Source organism: Poecile atricapillus, chromosome 10 (assembly GCF_030490865.1).
Source record: "Poecile atricapillus isolate bPoeAtr1 chromosome 10, bPoeAtr1.hap1, whole genome shotgun sequence".
NCBI lineage: Eukaryota > Metazoa > Chordata > Aves > Passeriformes > Paridae > Poecile > Poecile atricapillus.
The window spans coordinates 17,978,701-18,000,541 of NC_081258.1; the positions used below are offsets into that span (position 1 = coordinate 17,978,701).

Consider the following 21,841-nt stretch of genomic DNA (forward strand, 5'->3'; position numbering starts at 1 on the left):
GTTCATTAACAAAGTTCCAGAACATTTATTAGATTTTTTTTATATTACTACCAGCATGAGAAAATATTTTTCTGGTTTAGGCATCTATTTTAGAAATAATTAACTTCAATACTGCTGATGATAACAATATTCTGATTATAGAAATAACATACATAAAGGAATTAAGTATTACAGCATGATTAAAAATTTCACTCAAGAATTATATAAAAATTATTTCCTAAGTTCACCTGCAAAGAGTTCTAGTTTTTCAGCATATTTGTGATGTTATTTTGTAGGAAGACAAAATATAATCTGAGGTAACACCTCAGAGTACCACACCCCATTCCCTATTTCAGATGAACTTTGCTTGCAACAAGCACCCAATTAATTTTATTTTTTGTATTTAAGACTGACCCCATTTTATACCATCAACCTTAGTATATAAGAACAACTAAATTACAAGAAACTCAAGCACTTTTCTGGTCACCAGGATGGATTACAGATTGCCACTCCAGTGGTGTTTCCAACCCTTATTGTGACAAATCGATAGCAGAATTCAGCCACCCTATCCCCATGACAAGTTCTAATGAAATTTTCTTTGCCAAGAGTGATGGTTCGTGCTGCTGGAGAGTGACCGGGCCATTCCTTCAGATATTCAAGCACTGCAAGAGGGCCTGGTAAAAAGGAAGAAAAACAAAACAAAGAGTTCTTGAAGGATGTAGGGAAATTGCAGTGACATCTCTCAATTCAGGTTTAGCCAAAATGCTGGAAAAATGAGACCATGTTTGGTGCTTTTTTTGTTTGGAACAGGAAATCAAATTTTACTGCCAGTGAATCAGCTAAACTATGGCTTAGGTGATTCCATGTCTAGAAGGGGAAATTAAGGAAGTCAAAAAAAGACTGTAAAATCTAATTATGAAATGGCAGTGAAATAATAGTAGGATTCTGATCATAATCCACTGACCATGAAAAGTATATTTAACTGACCATGTGAAATATAATGATCACAGTATTACCATAACTATAGGATTTCTCTCCTACCGTTTTTTTGTTTTTTAAAAACCACCAAATGCAATCAAAAATACTGAATTTTTGGTTTTGGTGCACTTTTTTATGTAGGCACGTATTCATGATGTCAGATGTGATATATATATTTGAAATTTTGCTGATGGATGGGTGTTTGTGGACAGACACTTTCATGTTCCTGTATTTCATATGAGGCAGGAGAAGCAGATGTGACCACAGCCATTGTCTCTCTGGGTGCTGGTGGGACACACCCACCTGGGACAGGACATTCCAGCCTGTCCTGGCACAAAAATACACATTTGGAGTTTGCAGCCACTGCAGTTTTGATCAGCTGGTTCCAACAAAGGTGATGGAGAATTCCTGTGTGGGCTTAACTCACAGCAAGGTCCAAAAGATCACTCCTGTGACAATGCCAGCCTGATATTCTGAGAAAGTTTGAAGCAAAATTGCCAACTCTATCTGTATTAATTTTACATCCCCTGTGAGTTGCTTCTCCAAGAAATTATATAGATGAATCCTGTAAAAATTATTATATATGCTATGGCATATATAAAATATATATATTTAATGGGTATATTTATCCATCCACGGACGAGGGTTATCAGCTTTAGCTGTTGAGGCAGGTGTTAAGTGAACAAACAATGTCAGATTCCTCAGCTTCTGCTTTTACACTGAGGATCAAACCTTCAGCTGCAGCTTCTTGGCACTAGGTGAAATGTGCTTCCTTTTTCTTAGTTTTTTGCAAATGTGGAAATCATGATAACCACAAACAGCAGTGAATAATTCAATGTGTTGGTGAAGCACTCTTGACCTTTTCTTGTCCTCTGCTTACCTGCATTCCCTAGTGGTGCTTTTGGCTGCTCATTTAATCAGTCATTGCTGTTAGACACCAGGGGATAACAAGAAAGAAATCATCACGAAAAAAATCGCTATTTAGAAAAACACAGTGAGATTTGAAGAATATGAAACACGTTCAGAGAAGTGCTTACATTTCTGTGCCTAATCTGCAGAACTTCCTTCTTCATGAAACAGAATAATTGTGTTAGAAACAAAAGACAATAATTCTAATTTTTTTTTTTTTCTTAGTTCTGCTTAGAAATCTGGACTTAAAGGCCTTAAGTCTTACCACCCTACTGCTTTCCTTTAGAACTTCAATTCTTTATTTTAATGACTCACTGAATATAATTTGGGTTTTACTTCCATTTGAGAACTTTTGGAAATGTGTAAGGATAACTCCTCAGGGGAAAGTGATGAGCTAATTGCTTATGGGTCTATGGCTACCAAAATTGTGAGACCTAGATGTTGAACAATCTGGAAATTGCTTTTCCATTTCAAACTAGCACAGAAAGAAATGTGACACATCCAAGGTCATGTTGGATGGGACTCTGAGAAAAGTGATCTGGTGGAAGATGTCCCTGCTTATTTCAGGTGGGACCAGAGGGTCTTTAAAAGTCCCTTTCAACCCAAATCTCTCCATGGCACAAAGAGAAGCAAATCTGAATGTCTTGTTCATTTGCAAAGATCTGGGAGTTCTGCCCTACATCTCCCTGAGCTGAAGGAAAACCACGACAGTCGAAGCAGGACTGAGGGGGTGATCAGATAAATGTCGCTGCTGCTGGGCTAAAGAATTGGAGTTTCCTTGTGGATGTCCTGGGAGTCACTGCTGCTCCTCAGGATCATCTCAGGCACGTGTCTGTGCTTACAGTGCAAGTGATTTTGAAAGCTTTATTGCTCTGTGCATTTGCCTTTGGACAGGATTCAGCTCTTTTCATTTGACACTTCAACTGTTTTTATCTTGAACTTTCTCATGAATTTTTATTAAGGGAAACTCTCTTGGGAGAGGAGTTGAAAGACAAAAACCGGGACCCGAGTGGCCTTCAGACTGAAAGATTAGAGAGAAATGGCAAAGCCTTGGGGAGAGCTGGGAACTCTACCAGGGGGAGCCTCAAAAAGTTATGAAAACTGGCAACACTGTGAGAAGAGATTCTCTGTGTGGTTCCCACTGCTTTTTGACTTTATCATGACTAAAGCAAACTGGTGAAAACTTGAGTTTCCCTTGCCCCTGTTTGTTGTCAAATTTGAGAAGTGATGCTGAAGCCAGCAGAGGTAGAGCAGAGTTTTGTGATGAGAGGCTCATTTGATGGGAGCAGCCTGTGGAGAACTTGGCTGATGGATCCAGATTGTGCCACCAAGAAAACTCATTCAGTTTTGAAGTTTTTTTAAAAATGCAGCCTAGGACTGGAGCTTTGACTGTGTAATTATTATTAAAACAACAACATGGATTGCAGAACTGGCTGAAAACTTAGGGGTTTGGAGTTTCTGCATTAAGAGAGTAAAGTGATATCTGCAGGATATAATTGCCTTATTGGAATGAGACATTTAATTCAACAAGTGATTTTTTTATAAAACTGTTGTGACAACTTGAATGAAAAGTAGTGATTGAAATATTTTTAAGTTTCACAGTTCCCAACACATTACAATTCTGGACTTTTGCGTTGTTGTTAGGTTTTTGGTTATTTTGTTTTGTTTTGTTTTGTTTTGTTTCATTTGTTTGTGGGTGTTTGTTTGTTTTGTGGGGTTCTTGTTATTTTTTCTCTTCCAAAAAAGAGTTTGGATCAAGGGAGAGCTCTGGGAGATGGGGAGAGGCTTTTTTTGACCTTGGTAGTAGCTGTGCTTGAAGAGAGTTTCAGAGAAGTAGAGTGGTCTCTGGGAAGCTGCAGCTGCTGCAGGGAGAGCACTGAGCAGATCAGAGAGCAGGAGGAAGAGAAAGCAAAGGTGTGGTGGGCAGAGCTTTCCAGAGGCCACGGAGGAGAGTTCACTCAGCTCATAAAGTGCTGCATTGCCTGAAGCTCAGAGAGAAAGAAACACTCCAGAAAATGCAGCAGAAAAAGAACTCTTGTATATAAACCACTTTTATTTTTGTTCCTGCTGAGAGCATAGCACGAAGCGTTCTCTAAGAGAAAGAAAACCCCAACACAAAACATCCAACACCAGTGTCCTGGGGTGACTTTATGATGCTTGTATCCCTAAAGCAGGACAACCAACAACTTACTAGTTCATATCTGAGTATTATAAAATTGAATTATTATGAATAATAATCAATATATAATAATTAATATAAAATACAATAATATATCTAATACCTAATATAATATTGTTAATTTTCTATTATTATATAATATATTATTAAATATATTTTAATATTATAATTATAATTATTTATATAAATATTATAAATATTATTATGAGGCTTGGTGTCTAATTTGAAGATACAAACTTTTGGTGTTTATTGAGTGTTCATTACCTGCAGACTGTGTTTGCAAATTCACTCTGTTCTGTTTGATTGAAAGCCTGGACTGAGAAGTGACTGAATATGAATGATGTCATATCATCTATATCATTACAGATATCATCACATATATCTTTAGAGAAAATTCTCTAAAGACATTTGAAGTGTGGCTTTTTACTGGTCTTGTGCAAATATTTGAGGTCAACCAAACCTTGCTCAAAGCTTGTTTTAAGCAGTTATCAGTTTAGGATTATAGACACACCTGTTTAGGTTTATTATTTGTTTACATGAGTACAAAATAAATATGGGCTGTTTATTGCCACTGAAATAAGTGTGTAACCTGAAAGATTATATTTGTGCCTTGATATGTTATCACTCCCTGCTGGAAAATATATAATACTGAACTTAGAATCTGGTGGTTCACGGTAATTTTGCCTAAAAGTGCAGGGAAAGGGAATAACAACTGAATATCTGGAAGTTTTCCTAATTGGTCTTTTTATTTTTTTAGGAAATCTTAAAACTAGAAGGCAACCTTGGAATTCCAAGACAAAAAAGGGCTATTTTGGCAACTCCAATATTAATTCCCGAAAATCAAAGACCTCCGTTTCCCAGATCAGTTGGCAAGGTAAGTCAACAAAACTGGACCAAATTTTGATATTAAGTAACTGGTTTATTACTCTTATAGTTTTGCAGTGCTTATCACATTGTAATAATATTCCAGATTTCTTCCTGCTCTCTTCCATCTCTTCTGCTTGTGAACACTGAATCTTTGGATCTCTGGCAGCCTCTCTATAGAAATTCTTTCATTATGAATATTTTTATGTGGAGTTTAAGATGGGATTTCTGGTAGCAGAGGCTCCTCAGTCACAAGGAGACAAACCAGGCCCTGTTTGTACTGCAATGTTTTCCCAGCATCTCATCATCCTGATTTGTTCCTGTTCCTGAAGTGCTGCTTGGGGATCACGAGCGCCTTAGAGGATGTGCAAAGACAGAACTGTGAGAGGCTCTTTTTCAAAGGCTCTGAGAAACCTGTCCTCAACTAATGTTTAAATTATAGGAACTGCAAATGATCAGCACCCTGAAATACTTGGAGCTGTCATAATTTTTACAATCTTTTATGTTTGTTTTTTTTTTTTTCCAGCATAGCTCTAATTTAAGTGTCCAGATGATTAATTTGGCTGAAGTATATTGCAAACAGAAAGAGAGATTATGCATGTGTCAGGGGAGACAAAAAATTTTAGAGATATTTAAAATAATGGAATGACATGTTCTAGGTCAATTGTGGTAATTTGCAACTGAATGCTGAACAAAGCATAAATAAAAAGGTTTGGAGTCTCAGAAATACTGATCATAGGGAAGAAATTCAGTCAAAATCGATGCTGAAAAGAAAAGTAGTTATTTCAGGTGTTTTTGACTTGTCACAGATCTTCATAAGATAGGCTGGGAGGTCTTGCTAACTGCAATGAATGTCTGTACTAACTCAGGGTACTGGTTCCTGTTTCAGATCGTGCACAAACTGGAGAAAAAGTTATCTCCCTCCCTTAAATTTAGATATTTATTGTCAACTTTCCATAACTTCATGAATTTTAAAAAATGCATTTAGTTGCCCACATCTGTAAGGTGTGAGGAATGTGTTCATTTCCTCTTCCAAAATACTTTGGGGCTCATCTTCAGAAGCCTGTGGGTCACCACATGGACTGATGGATCACAGCTCCTCTGGTTCTTGGTGTTTCCTGAGCCTCAGCTTTGCCATCTGTGCTCTCTTGCAATCCCTGCAGAAGGACATTGCACATTAGCTGTGTTTTCCATGGTGTTTTGGGGAAGAGGTGAAACATCCAGAGGATGAGTAATTTGCAAGTTATAACAGAATTTAAAAAATGAGAAGGAATGTGAAACTTTCCTGACTGCATGGAATGGATGACAGTGATAATTTCAGATCTGACTTGTTCTGACCCTGTTCACATGGAAATCAGGTTTCCAGTGTGTTATTTTCCTTTTCTTTCTTACTTTCCCTTCCTTTCTCCTGCTTTAGCAAGTGACCAGTGTGGTTTATTAATTTGTCCCCACTTCCTCTTGCTTTCCACCCCATGCTGTGTTGGCTGGAATTGCACAGGGTTGTTTGGAAGTGATTGCAGCCAACAGTTGAAATGCTGATTAGCACTTAGTGGGGAGCAGGGCACGTGTGGAAAGAGGAGAGCAGGGTGAGAACAATTAATTGAGTTTTATTTCACACTTAGGAGACAATACCATAAATGAAAAAAAAAAATAAAATAGGAATTTTAGAGGACTTCCTTCATGAAATTTTGTTTTATATACTTATACCAAGGAGACTGCACTGGGCAAGGGAAAACAGTGTTTTGTTCAAATTAATTACAAATTTAGCTTAACAAGAAAGTACATGTGTCGAGCGTGCTCTCTGTGCTGTTACTGGCTTTCCAACATCCCCACTCAGGAACTGGACTATTGCCTTGCCAGTTCCACACCCTTCACTAGGGTAGCTCTTAATTAAATAAGTGTCCTAGACCTGCTGTGTTTGTAGGTGGAGAAGTCTCACCTTTTAGCAGGATTTAAGATTTTGCATATCATGCTTCGTGCCTGAGGGAGAACATTGAGATTAAAACATTTTAATAGAACCTTGGTAATGTGGGCCTTTGTGACCAGATGGCCCAGGCTACAACTCTTGACTGTTATTGATGTGTTTTGTTTAGCTCTTGCTGATAGAGCACTGGGATGTGATATTCAATTTTTAGTCTCTCTCCATATGTTCGTTTTCCGGTTTATTTGTCCACATGAAGTCAGATGAAGTGCAAAGCAGTGGGATGCAGGATTGTTTTGTACTTCCACTGGCAAGTTATTCTCCACTACACCATGGAAATGTTTGCTAAGACTAACTTAGAGTGGCGATTCTGTGCATCTACAAAACCATCTTTGGACACCCTTTAACTGATGCTGCTGCTTTTGAAGTTTGATCCTCCCAAAGAGCAGGAAGGGAACTGTGGAGATGCTCAACAAGTCCCAGCTCTTTTCCCACACATCAGAAGAGAAGGACACCTGCAAAGTGAGACTGTGTTTATCCAGGCTCAGAGGATTTGCTCTTCATGTTATTGATGGACAAATGGTGAATCAAGGATTCTGTTCTTCACTTTAAAGGAATTGTCCTGTGTACAAATGAGTATTGCAATTGTTGGCATGCAAAATCTGGAAGCCATGAGTGGCCTGGTGAAAACTGGCAGGACATTTTATTCTCAGTGAAAGGCAGAACACAGACAGAGGTACACAGGAGTCTTTGCAGGAAATTACTGAATCAATCAGAAACAGAACTTCATATTTTTTCCCCCAAGAATTTTTTGCTGTTGTTATTTGTCTGTTTTGTCTTTTGGAAGGGGGGTGGGGGTGGATCAGGTATTTTGGATCAGAAACTTTCTACACTTCCTGCCTCTGATCTGGCTGTCAGCTGCAGTTACATGGCAGGATGGAGCCCAGCAAAAGCTCAAGACTGGAATTGGTCCAGGCTTGCAAACAAGATAAAAATCTTTAAGATCTATGAGGAAGTGGTTTTTTTTTTCCTCCTCTGAGATGTGAATTTAAGGCAAAGAGCAAATGCATCTTGTCTCTTAAAGCAGCAGTAGAAAAGTACTCAAAGAGGGGAGGAAAGTGAAGAAAACTGGATGTAAAAAGCTTCTGGAAGCTGCTATTTTTGAGGGGCTATCTTAGTGCAACTATTTATATACAATAAATTGCATGCTTCACAGAAGAGAATTGTCATGGACTAAAGAAGCAGCTGTAAAAAATGTCAAACTTAAGGCAAAAAAATGAAGTGTAAAAAGAGGTGATCATGATCTCTCAGCCTGGGAAGAAAACCTAGAGAGAAGGTTTGTAGGTTAGAGGAAGAAATGAGAAACACAAGAGAAATAAAACAGTGAAATAAAAGCTGAATTAAGAAGTTTTTTGTTACTACAGGAAAATTAAGCAGAAAATGAGAAGGAGTCTAAAGAAAAGTGGAGGATGAAAGGACCTGGCAAGGATGGATGTCCAAGCCTGGAAGATAATGGTGTGTGCTCACAGAGATGTGAAGAATGTGCAGAAACCTCCAAACCTTTACAGCACCATGAGAGAGTTCTGTGTGGCTGCTTATCAGCAGCTTAGTTTAGGCCCAATTATTGGCCTAAATCCTTGTTTCAGTTACTAAAAATGATGTGGAAGCAAAAGAATCTACTTCTCATGATGGAACTAGACATGGGCTCTACAGGAAAAATCTACTTGATTTTTAAAAATTAATATTTTAATATTCAATTTCTCCTTTTTAAATCATCACCATGTCAAATGCAATGATTGTGCTGTGCCAGAGTATGGTCAGAAAATAGAAAATGGTCATTGGCAAGAGTTTTGACTTGTCCAGAGGACAAGAATGTTTTGGTGACAGCTGAAGAAGTAGGTGAGGACCTTTCTGAGAGAGAAGATGGAATTACAGAGACACAAGGAATTCTGAGTCCTTGAATAAGTCTGATGGCAAATTTGGAGAGCATTCTGCTGAAACATGCCTACAATTCCATGTGGGAAAAGCATATCCACAGGTGAGGATATAGAAACAAGAAGTAAACAAGGTAGAAAAGTGTACAGGTGGAAAAGGATGTTATTTATGGATAGCACTTAGGCAATAAATAAAGCTCTTTGAAATCCATCAAGAAACAAAGATTAGGTTTACAGAAAAAATCAAGTTATGGTCCAGGTACGGTAGGATTGGGTAGAAATAAATATGAGCTCAATTTGCTTGGCCTAGCAAAAGCATTTTCTGTAAATCCAGATGATTTAAGTGAAAGGAATACACTGGTGGAATAAATAATGGATATAAATTTTGGCATTAGATTAAAAGAAAAATTTCTGGTACCCAGAGAAGAGGAATTAATTTCCAAATGCAGTGGTGAAGAGGGAACACAACATTTGATAAATATGTGATCACAATTGCATAATACAGCTGCTTCTGATCCTGACAGAACAGACACCTCGAGTTTTCCTGCTACTCTGGTGCTCCTGGAAATGTGGGGAGCCCTGCTGAGCCAGGCCTGAACGGGCAGCTGGAGGTGTCAGAGTTTGACATCTGATAAAATTCCTGGCTTGCATGGAGGAATGGCACACTGCTGACCTTCAGGGAAAAACACCAACCTACCTCAGCAATGAGTAATGACAGATGCAGCACTCCATTAAATTAAAGGGCTTTCAATGCAAGTACATGAATTATTAAGCTACAGCATATTAATTCTCATTAAAGGATATGTATTTGATGTCCTAACAAACTATTATGTGAAAACAGCACTTGATTTGTCTCTTTTTCTGAGATGTGTCTCTTCAACCCTCCCTTTATTAAGAATTCACATCAAGAATTCCAACGGAACATATTTGTTTTCTTTAACCTAATAGAATTTTATTGGAAAAATTTGTTAAAATACACTTGTTTACTTAAGATTTTCAGAAGAATCACACATGAGTTGCAAATGCCTTGGAAAACTGGAAAATAATAATTTACCATTATTTTTCAGTGTTTGGTATTGCTAATAAGAATAAAAGAATTTTAAAGCATTTGGGAAATATTTTCTAATCTAGTTACTATGGTTACAAGTTTGTTGGAGATAAAGCAGTTATATGGCAATGATGGAATCGAATTTTCTGAACAATATTGATATATCCAGTAGCTAATTTCCTGCTTCATAATAAATCACGTTAATGACCTGAAGGAAAGCCGCAAACAGAAGAGATTTTTTGCTCTAAAGCTGTTCAGCAAAGTATGCTTCAGTTTAACTGCCACACTGTTTATGTTAACTTTGATTTCAGAAGTTGATAATTTAAAACTGTGTTGCAAATTAAAGTAGAGGTGAGAAGGAAGTCTGTCCCTGCCAGTAAATTGCCTATGGATAGTAACTCAGATGAAATAAAACCCCAGCAAGTAATTTTTCATTGCCACACTAACTTAATTGTAGGCTCAAGTTTAAAATGTTTGGATTATTTTCAGACATAACAGCTATTTCATTTAATGAATAGGGATGGAGAATAAGAATTGCCATTCCCTAACCCCATTCCCTGTGGTTTTCATGACTGGTTTTTTGTTAGCTTTCATCTTTACAGTCTGATGATGATCCTGTATCCTGAGCTGGCTGAGGGGAAGATGTTGTGTTCCACCTTGACTTTCTGTCTTGTTTCAATTCAGTTGTTTGGAATACCCATTCAATCTGTCTATTTTCTATAATCTATTTTCATGTTGAATGTGTGGTTTTGAGCAAAAACTTGGTCTCTGCACTCTTAGTAGGGCCAAGTATGAAACTTAACAAGATGTAGAGCCTACATCTGTAATCTTGGATTGGTAAAACAGGATATTTGGATCCAGGATTTCTGTTTGCTTAATCCCTTTAATTTGTAAAGTTTTTTCCTACAAATCTACTTAGAGTAACACTTTATCTTAAGTGGGATGAGAGATGCAACAGACTTATCCAGCTTTATTTAGCGGAGTGCTGTGTTAATATGTTACCAGCAAAAACATAAAAACTGCATCATATCAAAGTCAGGGGAGAGAACACAACCACAGAGCTTCCTTTAAATCAATTAAGATATTTATTTGATAACTGTGAACTGATTCATGCTGCTTCAAACATGATTGTTTTCCTGTTCCATTCCAAATAATTCCTCAAGTTTCTTGTTACACAGTCAGTTGTTAGCAAGTTTATAATACAATATAAAGCAATATCCAAATGAATGACATTTTAGGAACAAAATTAACTTATTGCTGCCAATTTACAAACTAGATACTGTCATACTGTCAACCTTGGTGCTTTCATTAATGAAAGACTTTAATAAAAGCATTTTGCAGACTGGTCTGGCGACAAATTTGATATTACCAGCTGTGGATTGTTAAAATGGTATTAAGTAAAGATGGTTGGCAGAGCATTTCCAGAAGGAAAAATTATATGTATTATATATGGCTCATCTGTAAGGTGGAGTAAATAGCTGTCACTCAGGGAACAACAGTAATTTTCTTCCTTCTCTCTAACTGCTGATTCTCTTCAATGATTAATTGAGGAGAATTTTAACCTTTTTGCATTTTGCCCTTGCTTTTATCATCCATGGATGATTCCTGCTTTTTTTTTTTCCCTTGCATTTTAGGGTGATGTACAGCAACAGATCAATAGGGTGAATAAAGGAGTATGATGCTATTATCCATAATGACAGCTGTGTTTTAATTCAGGAAACATTTTCCCTTCTCATTTCCCAAACATCTGGTGCTCTTTTCCAGCTGCCCTCTAAAGGCACCTTTCTTTAACCTTTCTGCTTTATCATCTTTATCACTTTGCAACCCTGTTGGTTGAATTCAGAAATGGAAAAAGTAAAGTCTGGTCTATAGGGCAGAATCATGGAATGTTGAGGCTGGAAAAGATTTCTGGAATACTTAATTTTGAAGTTAATGTCATTCTTCTCTATTGACCTATTTTTCTTTCCAGGTCAAATATATAAAATGTAAATTATTTCATTGTAATCAATGCCCCATTGCTAAAATTTTCAATTACAGAAATCCCACATATTAAGCAATTTCCTTTTGTGTGTATTTGGAAAAAAAGAGTTTAGTTTGACCACTCTACTTTGTCTAGAATGACTCACAAAGAGAAAAATCACTTTCTGCCACTGAAACTTTGCTTATACAAAGGCAAATTTAAAATTTAGAGAACTGTGCTTTTTGGGATTAACCTGTTTTCCAAAATTCTGTATTTAACTTAGTGAGAGCGTTAATTTCTGGTTAGGCCACAATATTCCTTAAATTTTCTCAGACTGTTTATGAAGTCATGGTGATTATTGGAATTTACTTATTTGGGGTTTAAACACAGGACTCATACTGTCCATGCTGTATTTAAATATACATAATATACATTTGTGCATAAACACATTCCAGAGATGCACAACAATAAATGACAACAGGTTTGTACAACACATCCAGACTTTCATGAGCTCTCTTGGTCAGTGCTGTTGACTTTGTAGGTGTTTTTCTCCCAATTTTATCTATAAATTGCTGCTGTGGGTTCTTATCAGTGTTATTGGAAAGTCTATTTTTCTGTCCACAAAGTTCCATTGCATTGCTGCTCTGCCATACTTTATTTCCCTACCACGTTTCCATCTGTGCCATATTCCTGAGGAACAGGTGGGTAACATGGGATAAATATTTATACAAATTCTGTATAAGAATTGAAGTGACTGTTAAAATATTTGCACAATTTTGCCAGGGCATTTTTTAGTAATATTCTTTAGCTTGAGCTGCAGTTTAAGCCGAGTCTTTTTAAGCCTGTGCTCATCCCTTGGGCCAGCCATGGGATCCTGTAAGCACAGGCTAAAGCATTTCACTCTCCTGTACCACTGCCTGACCCCAAACACATTGAACCTGACAGAAATTCTCCCCTCAAAGTGGGAAAGGAATTTTCATAAGGCCAACCCTCCTGGGAGATTGCAGTGGGAAAAAAGGACCCTTGCAGGAAGTGTGAGTTAAGCTGATCATGTACATATCAAGTTAATACTCGATTCAATATGTTTTTAGGGAAAATTTTTAAAGTGCACTTGGAAAATAGGATTTTCATCAAGGTTCAAACAGCTTCAGAAGTTTTTCTTTTCATTTCTACAAAGCATGGACGAAGCTATTAAGCTTACATTTCCAATTGAGCTTGAGAATGGATTTGATAATAGGAATCTGTTCAACAATGAAGTCCAGAAATTGAAAGTAGTAGTGATCCCTATAATCCAATAACATGTGTCTTAATATATTTTTTACTTATTAGAATTGGGAAAAAAAAAAAAAAAGTAAAAGCAGCATAGATGTAGCTGAGCTTGGCTACAACTTGAATTCAGGGGTTATATTAATTTAACAGAACTCATGTTCAAGCCTGATTTACAATATATTACAAGTATTTCAAGATAATAGAAGTGATGAAAGCTGGTTTCCTACAAATAATAGCTTTCTGCAATAAACCCAGGTGCTCTTATCGATATTAGTGCTTGGAGCACAATGACCCTAAATAATCCCCTCAGCACCAATGGGGTTATTTTCTGCCTCCTGATAATTCAAACTGGGATAAGAGGGAGCAAATCCTGGAGCTGCAGCTGACCTGATCAGGCAATGAATATACATGTGAAAAATGGAAATTCTCCCTTTCTGTTTTGGCAGGTGTCAATAAATCTTTTCACTCTGCATTGTTCCAATTTTTGTGGAACTTCTAGGAACTTTGTATGTTGGATGTTTTTTTAATCAAAATTGGTCAAAGCTAGCCAAAAGGCTTAAGTTGGGTCAGTTAAGGGTTATTTTTTTCAAGAGATAAGACTAAAGAGTCAAATGTTTACCAAAACAGCCTTTCCTCCTCAATAGATCCTTTTCTATTTGACAAAGAAGCCTTGAAATGTTCCTGAGGAAGCTGTTGTAGGGTTGGAATAATGGTTAAATCAGACACATGGAAAGAGCAATGTCTGCAGTGGACAATTTGCTAATTACATAAAAAAACCTTTAAGGAACTGTATGAATTTCATACAACAAAATGGGCAATGCAGAGCATCTTGAAAGTGTACAAATAGGAAAACAAAATGAATCAACTTCATCCAGTGCTATTACTACTGTGCTGTTGGGCAAAGCTGAATTTGCTAAGGGTCACTGGAACACGAAAATTAACTTGAATTAATAGAATTTATTGTAGATGGACTATTTTTTTAAAACTCCTATACTATCATTACCACATTAAGTAATTTTCTTATGAGAATCCTAATTGTTAATAAATCATATTCTTTTTTCTTAAAAAACAAAAGTCAACACAATAATGATACAATAATGATTTAAAAAAAAAAAAAAGTGTAATTATCTGTTAATGAGAAATCTCAAAAACCACGTATTGTTTCCTTTGGGGCATGACTGATGAAGGATGTTCTTTGTAAGTACTGGAAAGTTACTTCTGTAAGTAGTAGAAAATTGATTCTATTTATTTCCCCAAGATTCCATGAAGATTGGTGATTCCAAATTCTTCATCTAAGGAGGTACAGATGTGGTTCAGTCACCCACTGTGAGCTCAGGACGTGCTGCTGCTGTTTGTACCCACCAGCTCTTTTCCTCATGTACTAGAACACAAGCTTTGACCACATTTTTCATGTTGAAACCTCCTTTCCTAAACAGCCTTTTAATTCAGGGAACAAATGAAGCACATGTTCCCTGATGATAACTTATGTGTATGCATAGGTGCCTATAATTTATAGCAGATGGAGACAGGTACAATCCAGTCCAGTGCAGCAGAGCCAAGAACAAAAAATAAATTCTTCTTCACATGCTTTTCAAAAGAACTACCTTCTAAAATTCTTATTGGACATCAGAGTTAATTAGACTTTTAGAATTAGGGAGACATTTTCCTAACAGCTTTTTAAATCAGGGACTAGAGGCAAAATAGAGCTCAGCTGTCATTTTTTGTCCTTGATTCTTCCAAGGAGGGACTCCCTGTTGCTTGTGCAATGAACCATGTAGACCCTTATGAAGTAGCTTTCAAAGCAAGAAATTATTATGTTGAAGAGAGAGAGAAATTATCTCATTGCACATAATTTAGGAACAGGTTCTGCCACTGGTTTCAGTCATGAATTTACAGTCAGGAGTTTTTGAGTTTCACAGGCCAAATCCTGACAAACAAAAACCTTGCAAACAGTTTTATTTCTACTGGAAGTTTAGAAAGACTGTAAGAGGATTCTTCAAAATCCCCAACCTCCCTTAAAATAGTGAAAGTCCTGCCAAAGTGGAAGAGAAAATGATAAAGTACCAGTAAATATTTCAGTTATTTTAGAAAGAAGGGAGGCTGTGCCACACTGCAGACGTTCTCAGTGGAGGGACAAGAGTATGAAGGAGCATCTCAAAATGAAGTGTCAAAAGAAATGGATTCAGAGCAAAAGAGGAAAAAAAAATTATAAAATAGGAAAGAGCAAGTTTATAGAGAGTTCAAACTGGGAATTAACTCCTGGCTGTGTCATGTAAATACTCCTGCACCTTGGCTTCACTTGCTCTGGAATGTGGGGGTCACATTCTTCCCATTCTTATTAAAAGCTCCCTAAGAAGCCTTGAAAAATACAAGAACTACCACTGAATCCCATTCCTGCACCAGGCAATCAGTCAAAGCCAAGATGCAGCAGTCACTGGAATAGATAAACTTTGGAATGATCATGAAGTGAACAGTCATCATGGATCTTTTTAAGACAAATCATATTTCCTAAATGTATTAAGGTCTGTGGAGAAGCTGAAGGTGTAGATAAATCTGATCAATAAACCGTACCCAGGTTTCTCTGCTGAGAGGAAATGTTTCCTTCAGCTAAAAATGATTGAAACATCAGTGTGGAAACAGATTTCCATAGGGAAGGTTTTACCAATAGATATTTTCAAGGATTTATACAGTGATTTGTGTTGTTTAACACAACAGAAATTATCTGGAAGAGGAGACATTACAGTGGCAGAGTTTGCAGATCATCCAAAATGAGTCATGAGATTGACAAGTAATGGCAAGATTAGAGTGTTGCAGAGCGATTTAACAGTACTGAAGGTTAGAACTGGTTGATAATTTTTGTCAAGCATTGTGATATTCTGTGAATTGTCACAAGATGTAGAGGCCAAAAGGAAAGGGTGTCCTTGCTGTTGTGCCTGAGGGTTTCTGATTCTGGCACAGAATGACATCGATCACCACTGCAGGGAGAATCCAGGGCAGATGTATCCAGGAATGACCCCTATGTCATTTTTGGTTCATCTTTGAATTATTTGTACTGCTCCTTGAAAAGAAAACACACCACAGAAACATTTCAGGGTGGTTGCACAAATAATTATTTTGCAGTTCTGTAATTCCACACACCATGTCTAGTTTAAGCTCTTGTTCTCCTAAATACAATTCCTATCATTCAAATGCATCTGGAAAGCAGAAAGAAGGGGTGAGGAATGTCTGACTCATTATTTGTCTTCAAATATTGCTTTATTATTTATAGAGTCGTTCTGCATTTCAAAAGCATGTAGGCAATGGTAGAAACAAAAAAACTGTTTCTGATAGCAGTGAGATTTAAGTTACCAAGGCCAAGGTTTTCAGGGGAATTTAGGTATCTCATTTCCTTCATCACGATGTTGTGTGTAATCTGCAGTTAAAATGGAATTAAAGTTCCTTCTTCTGGAATTTCTGATAATCTGTGGATCTCCAGTTGTCCTGGAGTGTAAAAGGAGGTATTATAATGTCTGCTACTGGGCTTTACTTTGGCTCCTTGCTGCTGTCCCCCCTGGGATGCTGGGCTGGCACATCCCTTGTTTGTCCTGAGCTGTTCCACTTGCAGGAATTGTCCTGGAGGTTGGGGTCATTTAGATCTGGAGTTTTTAATTGGGTGATTTCAGGTTTCCTCTCCAGGATACTGCAGAAGAGCTAAATTTAGTGACTAAATTTTCTAGTATAAATTTCTCCAAAATTTATTTTTCTCTAGGTTTAGTTTAATGCTGATATACTGTGCTGTCAATTGAAAATTCCCAAGATAGGTCAAAGTGATAGATATAGAGGAGCAGTCCTAATTGATGAGAGATCTATTTTCTTGCCCATTGATTTCTCTGGCTGAAATTGAAATGAATGATTTGCAGTTGAAATGACTCGACTATTCTTTCTAAAGATCAATTTCAAAGCTGTCCCTGCTCTTCATATTAGTTGGGAAATCCTGGGACTGTTTTAAGATCTTTCTGTATTCTAAATATATTAAGCGTAGCCATAGAAACATACATATTAAGGTGATTTTAATTATTAATAAACTTGGTAGATGTTAAATTATTTTTGTACCTCCACAATGGGTTGTTGACTAATTTACATTTAAAAAAAATTACTAATACCATTAAATATCTTTTTTTCACTTCTCTTTGAGAATTGTGATCATATGCCTGCAGCCTTAACTTCTGGTAAAAGTTAAACAACAATACCTGAGCCTGGGAAAATGAACTGGTTTCATTAATCTAAAGGCTCTTTTTGCCTCATTAATTATTGCTGCAGTTTTACCTGCATTTCCATAAATTAGAAGAGAAAAAGACATTATTTTAAGTTTATTGCTGAATTCTTTGTGAGGATGGGGGCACTCTCGTGCATTCATCTTTATAGGTGTCAACATAGAACTTGGATGATCTCCATACATTTATATTTTCATATGAGACTCTCTAATATCTTAGAGAAGCTTAGTCCTTTTTATCTGAAAATATGTAATAGATTTGTGGTAAAACAGGTAAAATATTATATTGCATATATAAGTATAGGTAATATAATATTTGTTATCTTTGGATGTTTTAGTCAAACCATAACTGCAGTTAAATACAGGGAGACTGCAATTAATTACATCAGAAATAGCTGCTAATGCTTTCATTTGTTCTGAATAATGGAATTACAGTAATGATCTGAGCCTGTATGAACTGGTGAGAATGGATTGAGCTGTTTGTTAACACTGAGCTGAAGCAATGTCTATGAAAACCAGGTGTATTTTGGATTCACAGCTCTGTAATTGAAGTCAAATATGGCCATGGGTGATTATAGATTATCACTTAATAATGCCACTATCAGTAAGGTTAGCAGGAAGTGTAAACAGCCTTGGAATGAGATCCTGGTTTGTTTTTTGGGCATGCTTTCTCCTTTCCCCTGTTCAGCAGGGTGTCAGTGCCCTGGAAGGGCTGGGAATCCAAGGCCCCAGGATTGGCTGGGTGCTGCTCCAGAGCTGAAGCCAAGGCTCAGAATAGCTGTGGCTCCAATATTGGTGCACAATCCAGCTGGATCCTCTCTCTGCACAATAAACTGGAGCACAGACTGGTTGGATATTTATATTTTACCAGTTTAAAATGGCATTGGAGACCTGTGTTTCTGTTTGACTCCAGTTTTAATTCTATTATGGGATAGATGACATGTTTGTTAAGCACCATGGGGTAAAGCCCTGAGGACACTGGATTAAGGGACACACCAAGAAGACGCCACTCCAAGGATGCTCTGGCATCAGGATCACTCCTGGGGTGAATCCACCTCCCTGCTCAGATCAGTGGGGATTTTTCTCTTGGAATCCAATATGTCCCTTAGAATAGCAGGACTAGATTATGTCAGATTCATTCCCATTAAACAGCATTAAACTCTTTAAGTCAGGTTAAAATTGCATAAGCTTGTTCTGGTAGATGGAACAGAACCTCCTTGACTCCTCAGATCATTTAAATCAAAATCTCATTGTTATAAAAGAGGGAATTTCTTTCTAACATTTAGAATACTTCATAAAAATATCCCCTTTTTTCTTTTTTGCTCCGGTTTATTCAGTGTGAATTTTACTTCTTGAATGTCTTTCTCTATCCTTTATTTTCTTCAATCTCAGCTAAAGTATTAAAATGATTTTTTTTTCCACACTATTAGCTACATTTACATTCTGCAAGATAAAGAACGCCATAGCCATTATCCACCAATCCTATGTATGTAACACTTTAGTAATTTAACAGCTCAAACTTTCACAAAATCTTACTATTAGCTTTAAATAGTATTTTTTGACTTTGAACAGTGTTATGGCAAAGCAATTGTATGTGACTGGAAAGCATCTAATTTTGTCAGAGTTAGAAAAGATAAAGCTGATAGAGGTAGTGGAAAAATATTTTGTATTTAGCCACAAGTGCATTAAAAATCTCAGAAATTTTTTTGTTTTTCCTTGTGTGATAACTGTAATTAAGATTTGAGTAATGATAATTGATAAATTCAGAGGCTGATACTAACTTGCATGTTTATGGGATGCAGTGTTAAAAAAAAATAAAAAAATAATCCATTATTTCTATTACCTACAATTTTTTCTTGGCCTCAGGCTGCCATTGGGCAAAATCAAACCTTTTATTTTGGAACCTTGTGTGTATTTTCCCTCTGGGTCCTGCCTTTAAATTTTATTCAGTTAATTCAAGAACAGAATTTATGTTCTTTGTGTATTATATGGGTTCTTGAATGTTAATGTTTTAATTGTTAATACTTGGTGATGGAAAGCCAACAATACTCTTGTTACATTCAGGGATTGCAATATGGAATATTTTTTTCCCTGCAGTCTTAGATGTCATGAAATATTGCTTTTTAAGGTATATTTGTTATGAAAAGACGTTAAGTTAGACATTGATGGACTGGGTTTCACAGAACATTGGAAAACACAGCTGCATATGGGATAAAAAAAAGAGATAAGTGACAATGATGAATATTTTTGAAGCTGCATTTTAAAATTTTATTTATTCACCTATTTATTTATTTATTTATATATTTATATATTTATATATTTATTTAGCTGGTGATGTGTATGACAACATTACCACATTTCAGGCAGCTTAGAAAGCTGCCTAAAAAGAATGCAGTACAGATTGTTATGCTAATAATTTCAGTCAAGAGCTTCCCATAAAGGTCATCTTAGACTTTGGGAATGTTTCATATTTTAAAAGAGCATTTAAATTTTAAACCCATATTAAATAATTATTGGTGAAAACATCCAAAGATTGTAATGTGTAATCTTTGAAGAAGCAATTTACTGAAGCTTTAACTGAGCTTACATTTCTAGCTCTACTATTTTTGTTGGAATCTTCCACAAAAGTGGGCAATGCTGATTGTGATAATCATTGCTTCACAATATTACATTGTAGTCTTATTTGTGGCTTAATGAAAGTTGAGAAAAAGATCTGTGTTTATCAATGCACTTTGAAAACTGAGAAAATATTTTGAAGAATATTTTTGTGTCACCTGACTTTAAGTTTCTTTTTTTTCTGATGGTCATCAAGACACTGGTTTGGCTGAATTCCAAAATAAGGCTTCTTGAAAGAGATAACTTCAAGCTCTAAATACAATGTAATTGATCACTCAACAATCTGTGGATTATTTGTTATTTATTCTCAGATATATCAGTAAATCTTATACTCTTAAAATAATGTTTGAGCTCAAAGAGGGCAGTTGTGCTGCTCTTTCCAATACCCTTGTAATCCCCTCGATACTTCAGATTATTTCTGTAGGAGATTTTTGGCTTTATGTGGAGTTTTTTATTCTAAATGAGTAGTTAGATTAAATCAAATTCACATTTGTTTGCCAGCAGAGAAAATCAGTGGCAACTGGTTTACTTAAGGTAACACTTGCTAAGACCTGTGATTGTGAGAGTTCTCACTATGTAGAAAAGAGTTGTTAAAGTATTTCCTCTTCCAAATTTGACTTTTTCCACAGTTTCTCCAGGTATAGATGCCAATCTTCACACACAAATGCAAATGTTTATGCAGAAATATTGATACAAATATCTGTGTCGATAGGAGATGAGACTGAAACACAGCACCCTCACTTGGAACAGTGACAACTTTTAGCTTGCTGAGTCACAAAATGTAGATGCTCTCTGCATTTAAACTTCATGGCTCAGCTTCCAGTTTTTTGAGGAAGGAAATTGTAAAATTTACATGAATTATCACACTAACCTACAGCAGCTATTTTTGCATGAATTCAGGTTGGGTAATTGGTGCTGTTGCAAATTTGAGTTGAATCCTTTTGCAAGTCTGGAATTAGGTATGAGGTGTATATCTATATATATATATCTATATATATATCTTGATGTGAGTAAACAGGAATAACCTATTGTCCACAATTTTATTGGAGAGAGCCCTTATAAAGGCCACAAACAGGGGCAGACTTGTTTACAGAGGGTACATAAAGTAAATCCTTGGTGTGGAGCAGAACCATCCTGATCTCTTGGTACCTTCCAGCACTCTGTGATTACCTTGATCCATTTCTGTGTTTTTAGAAATGTATCAGTAGTTTTAAGAGTTCACTCCAAACACATCCTGTATTTTTGTTGAGTACCTGGACAGACATTCTGTGTTTCAGGCTTCCCCAAACCCCTCGAATTACTGCATGTTTAGCATTTTGTGGCTTGGGGTACAGTCTACTCATATTCAAATTATCATTTTGAAATAAAATTGCTACAGAATAAATGGAAACACCTGCAGTTAAAATATCAGGACCTGAGATCCAGCCTTCATTTTCTTCTAATTTGACCAATCAAGTAATGATTTTACTTTATGATCTCAGTACTTGGCTTTACTAAAACCAAACAGAAGTCACTCTGGTAGATACTTAATTTGTTGTTTCTTAAATCTCTTCTCAGTGTTAGTATGATTAGGATTTTTACCAATACAGTAGATCAATATAATATTATCTAAATTGCCTGGTTTTTGGTTAGAAAAAAACATTAATGCTAACATTTAGTCACAATAGACTGCTTTTATTTCAAATTGGAAACAGTCAAATTCATCAAGGTGTAGTTAAAACTTTCTTTTGAGTCAGATTATCAGAAGTTTCTGCCAGTAGTCCATGTTAGACCTTCAAACACAGTCACACATGGAATTGCTAACAAGGTTTTTCAAGCGTGGAGGTAAAATTTTTGATCAGGTTTGTGATGACATTTCAGACATTGATAGTTTAAGGGCCAATATGAAGAAAACACAAATTACATTTACCATTCATAACTTTAAGTTGCATT

General features: G+C 36.3%; 1 protein-coding gene across 2 annotated transcripts in view; it reads left to right on the forward strand.

Annotated features, from left to right (window-relative positions):
* CDH13 (cadherin 13) overlaps positions 1 to 21,841 on the forward strand; it is a 427,533-nt gene that overhangs the window by 176,828 nt on the left and 228,864 nt on the right. For both annotated transcript variants that reach the window (XM_058845796.1, XM_058845795.1), the window contains exon 4: positions 4,803 to 4,919. In XM_058845796.1, coding sequence (XP_058701779.1) covers positions 4,803 to 4,919 — 117 coding nt within the window. The remainder of the gene's footprint in view (positions 1 to 4,802; positions 4,920 to 21,841) is intronic.